This window comes from Cynara cardunculus, assembly GCF_001531365.2.
Source record: "Cynara cardunculus var. scolymus isolate 2C chromosome LG 12, CcrdV1, whole genome shotgun sequence".
Taxonomy (NCBI): domain Eukaryota; kingdom Viridiplantae; phylum Streptophyta; class Magnoliopsida; order Asterales; family Asteraceae; genus Cynara; species Cynara cardunculus.
In genome coordinates, this window is record NC_037539.1 from 9,313,854 (window position 1) to 9,319,610 (window position 5,757).

A 5,757-nucleotide genomic window follows, 5' to 3' on the forward strand; every position below is an offset into this window, starting at 1 on the left:
CAAAAATATATCGATATTAATATCAAATTAACTATTTAAAATTCATATTTTTTTGTGTAATTTTCTAATTCAATTTTTTATTATAATTTTAATTTAGGTTCAATAACAAAGTAATTTATATTTGATTTCATAATATAATTTTTTTATAAAGATAATAATTAATTATTTTGTTAAAACTCGATAATTATACTAATTATATTTTAGATTTTTTATATTTTAAAATAAGATGTTTATTCTTTATTTAATTATGTTTATCTGTAATTAGTTACACGAATTCAAATATTGAGCTTTAATAAGTTGTATTTATGCATAATTTATTTGTAATTCATGAATTTTAAGTAATATGCATCAATAAACAGTACTTTATATATAAAAATTTGTTTTTAATTTTTTTTGTCAAATGCATAATTATTTATGCATAATTTACTAGTATATTTTTACCTTAAAAAACAAATATTTATAAGAGTTGTATTTGTTTTTATCTTTTAATCCTTGTACTTTGTACATAATTCTATAAGCATAACGGTTCTTTTGGCCGGGTGATAACTGAAAAATATGGTTGGGTTTAATCCATATTATAGTAAGAGTTAAATGCATGAAATAAAAACTTACTTTCATAAAAAAAATTATTATAACATTTTTTTTCTTTATTACAACAATGTATTTTTAAATTATTTTTTATTAAAACATCACATTTTAAAAAATCTACTCATTATAGCAATGGGTAACCTGTTACTTTTTAAACCGGTTAACCCCTTGACTTTTTTTGCTTGTGTGACTTTAATAAGGTGATGTGGATGACACATCATTTTGATGACTTAATTAAAATAAAAATAAAAACTTATTTCAAATTATTATTAGTGATTTTTATTTTTCATTGCTATAATTTAAAAATACATTTTTTTTGACTTTTTCTTATTAAGTTGCATGTAAACTAAATGTTCTAGAGTAAAATATTTTTTAAATAAATATGCTACATTATTTTCGAGATATATTTTGTTTGTAAAAATGGTAACACTTCTTGTTTATGTTTTTTAAAAAAAATACATATCTTTTAAAGTTCTCTCTAAAATGTTAACGAAATAAATTGTGTTCTACAATTTTTTATATTGTTATATTAATAAATAATTCAAAAAAAAATTTAATTAATTTAATATATTTATAAGTCAAGTAAAAGTTTTTAAATAAATATAATATATATTCTTTAAAAGATAATATTTTTTTGGTCAAAAATGAACAATTCTTATTTTCTTTTTTCAAAAAACACATATTTAAAAAAAAATATTAGCGAGATAAGTTGTCTTATACTAGTTTTATTAATATTTGTATATTAATAAATAATTTAGAATTTTTTTAATTCATTTAATATATTTATTAAATAACATGTAAAATATCTAAATATTAAAATTAAAAGTGCATTGTTTAATAAGAACTATTAGATATTATAATAAAATAATTTTAAAAGTATAATGTTGTAATAAGAAAGTCACATCACAATGTGGACAACCTACATGGACAATGAGGTGACATGAAAACCTGGTATAATAGATAAATTTAAATTAAAAGATTACTCAATGCTATAGTGGGTAAATTTTTCAAAGTACAATGTTCTAATAAAAAATAGTTTGAAAGTACATTGTTATAATAAGAAAAACTGAAAGTACAATGGTACAATAAAGAAATTTATGCAAATAGATTGCTATTTTGTGCATTTTGCCCTTATAGTAATTATTGATACATATTATTTAAAATTCAATATTACAAATAAATTATGTGTAAGTATAATTTATTAAAGCTTTAATTTTTATATTTATGTAACTAATTACAGATAAATATAATCAAATTCAAGATACATATCTTATTTTAAATATTAAAAATTAATTTCGATAATCATTATATTCTAACATAATTCTTAATTATTATCTTTATAAAAAATTTATATTATTAAACCAAAAATAAATTATTTTATTATTAAATCCAAATTAAATTGTACTAAAAAAATTTATTAAAAAAAATTATATTATTAGATAGTTAATTTATACTAATATTAATATATACTTTTAAAAAATTATAATATTTTTAAATTTATATTTTATACAAAAATAAAAACATGATCACGTTGATGGTCTAAACATAACTTTCTGCACTGTCGAATGGTGGTACAATAGCTTGAGCGACAGGTACAAGATGACAATGCACAGGGTCATATCATTTCCAGAAACTGGACAACTTTTAAAACAACAGGTCTACACAAACAAATTGCTTACATTTTGCAAACCACTTCTTTGAAAGCAAACCTTCCCAATAATAATCGATGAACTTCTCAATGGCTCGGTTTACTCGGCGATGCCTACGGGTGATATTTCCCGTGTCTTCAAACAACAATTTATGCTTGCACCTCTACTCGAAAGAACCTTTAACGCCATCCAAGTTCTCTCCCAAAGACAATCTGAAAAACAAGCAAAACTAACGCTTACACCAATTCATATTTTTTGGTAACCGTGGGCATCTAAGTCAGTTTGCGAAACCTCACTAATCTCATGGGACTCTGAAGATGGTCCTGAAGATAACAGTCTCCAATGGCCCTAAGGAGACTCAAACCGACAACCTATGGGAATGAGCCCAAAGGCATGGCCTTTATTTGCGGGTTGGAGCTCAATTGAACAAGATGGGAGCAATGTAGCTAGTCATTATGAAGAACATTTTACACTCAAAATCCACATACAAGTCCATGCACATCCTCCTCCCAAGAAAAAAGGCAACACTTTCCTTTTTGGGATGTATGGTGCAAATTGAAACTAAAACATTTCCCTTTTTAGAAAGAATTATATCCAAAGTTACTTGCTTTCTCATTATCATAACCAGAAATAGAACAATGGTGATGATTTCGGTCCCCAAGATTTATGATCCACTGAATGGGATTTTAAAATTTTGAAAAATAGTTTAAACATTTTATATTTATGAATACTTCGACTATGGTATACTATCAAATTCTAATTTTTGAATAACATGAAACCGATAAGGATAACTCAAAATACGTTTAACATCCACCAGATATGATTTAGGATATCCTATATCTTAATTGAATGCAAATATTAAATAATCACATCCTACTAGGTTTACTCCCTAGAATTACCTATTTTATCTCTACCTACATATATCATGTCACACCATTCATCGTGTTGGACTTCAAATAAATACGGGTTATTTAGAAGAATAATTTCCTGACATGTTTTTAAATGCATGACATTCTGACAGATTTAACGCCTCCGTCTAATTAAAGAGTGAAGGATGCCTCTACCTATCAGAAGAAGGCCTCAAGGTCAAAAAAATCTTTCATAAGGTAATTCTCTTAAATAGCCATTCAAATACCATGCTTACTGCTCACAATACTACTTCATTAACATGATTGATTCCTAGAACAAGAATAGATCTCTACCTTCAGCATGTTGCATATTGAACACCTCAACAAAGAGAAGTAACTTGCATTTAGAATAAAACACTTGAGATAATCATCAACAAGAGGAAGGTTCATTTAGGAACCAGGAACCATCCTTTTTGTGAGTATTTATTATGAATGTCGTGATAAAATATTTATAATGAATAATATCCATCATGAATACTCGCAAAAGAAGACGGTTCATAAAATATTTGAGGTTCCTAAATGAACCTTCCCCTCGTCAACAAAACACCCTAATTGTTGTAATTCTATCTAGGGAGCTGTTAATATGAAAACTTGTAACTAAAATCACAATTATAATTGAGGTATTGTCTTTAACAGCAAGAAATCTAACCTGTGCATACAATACTTGTACTCCTGGCTCCTCACATAATCTCTCTCCCCTTCTTCCAGCTGATAGAAGCATGAAAGAATAAGCATATCAATCGTAGTCAAACGGCATGGTTCAGATGATGTACCGAATTTAGCTGTTTCTTACCGGATCACTCTCATAAATAAGCTCATAGCAAGTTGGTGATAAGCATTTTAAAGCACAATTCTCCTTTGCAACCATTGAAGACTTGCATTCTGAACCCCAGTATCCACTTATCCAGCCACAAAGGTACAGCAATAAATCAGTATGGATAGGAATACAAAGAGAAAGCATACATGTTCTTCTTGCTTGTTTGCTTTATTGGATGAGTCTACTTAACATTTTTTCTTTGTCAGTCATATATAAAATGTTAACATCAAATCAACTTTGCTTCTTCTTTTGAGGTTGGGTAAAGGATTATTTAGCTAAATGATCTCTGCTCTGACAAGTGCTTTTTAATCCATTACCTTTGACAGGTTTCTAGACATTCTTGTATGGAAGTGACATTGTTTTGTTTAAGCAGAGCCATTATTAAATCTGTCAGAACATCAATGATTTAAAAAATCTGTTAGAAGGTCATTTAATCAAAGGACCTTGGGTAAACAAGATGTCAAATCATATAGAAACCAGCTAAAAGTTAGAAACTGTAAAAACCAATTTCATGTGTTGTTTCATAGATGAAACAACACATGTAAAAACCAACCCGTAAAAATCAATCAGACGATCCAATGAGTTTGATTTAAGCTCTGATTCATATTGTTTCACATGTGATTGTTCTTGTGTGAGTATGACTGTGTGCTTCATGATAAACGAATTTGTGTTTTTTTCACAAGCAAAACACTGTTTGACATTTCATTTACAAAACAACACTGTATCAACACCGAATGTCTTCATGTGATGTTTCATCTATGAAACAACACATACAAATTGGTTTTTATGGTTTCTATATAATTTTTACTCTCATGAAAATCTCAGAAATTTTAAGTTTATGATGAAAATGGTCCAATTTTCGTTGATACCCCACAAGGAAAATGTTGCGACTTCAAGGAAGATAGCAAAGATCCATTTCTTTCTCGTCGAAATTTCATGAATGCTTTACAACATTGAAGGTCAAACGTAGTAGCTATGACCAAAATTCAACCTGTTTAAGATTGAGTATTCTGTTATTGTTTAGGTAAAGTATGAACCCTAAGACAATACCAGCAAACGACCACAAAAAACAGACAGTCAAGCATCATAAGAACACAAATTTTCAATGCTTCATTTTTGGGGAACTAAAAAGGGGAAGATCGAACATACAGTTCAATGTCTGCGTAGCAACTCTGCTTCTTTTCTCGAATCTCAATGTCCTGAAACACCCAAATACAAAATCAAATTCCGAAATTAATCAAACGTAGATGAGATTGAAAGGGAATCTGTTTAAAACTTCAATCGAAATCTTGTAAACTCACAGAAATTGGGCGGCGAGATTTCTTTGCAAGGGTTTCAACGGAACATATAATCATCACCGAGATGAGAAGTGCTAGGGTTTTGTGAATCTTGGCCATTACACCGATCGATCGATAATTGAAGAAGGTAGGAGAGTCTTTAACGGAGATTAACGAACACCGTCTATTTCAAGGTTTCAATTCCAAACCGATGCATCAAAATAATTGGGCAATTTATTTAATATTGTAACTAGAGTATTTTTTGATAAATGATAACTATAAGTCAGATTGAGAGTCTGTTTGACAATTGCTGAATGATTTGGTGTAGAATGATTAAGTAGTTAGAATAATTAAGAGGCTCTCATGATATAGTGTATAATAAAATATAATTATTTGGTAATTGTGTATAATGAAATTTGGGCTCTTAATGGTTGAGGGAGATCCATGATATAAAATCATTCAGAGGGTTTTAGAACCATTAAGATGTAGTTTTTTTTTGTCAAACATGATTCACCTCT

The 5,757-nt window shown here is 28.1% G+C and overlaps 1 protein-coding gene across 1 annotated transcript; it reads right to left on the reverse strand.

Moving 5' to 3' along the window:
* Positions 1–2,119: 2,119 nt before the first annotated feature.
* LOC112523053 lies at positions 2,120–5,450 on the reverse strand. The gene is made up of 5 exons (XM_025132490.1): positions 5,264–5,450; positions 5,112–5,161; positions 3,939–4,044; positions 3,795–3,853; positions 2,120–2,449 (listed from the first exon to the last, which is right to left on the reverse strand). The coding sequence occupies exons 1-5, from the start codon at positions 5,357–5,359 to the stop codon at positions 2,401–2,403; spliced, it is 360 nt and encodes a 119-aa protein (XP_024988258.1). The 5' UTR covers positions 5,360–5,450; the 3' UTR covers positions 2,120–2,400.
* Between the last annotated feature and the right edge of the window lie 307 nt (positions 5,451–5,757).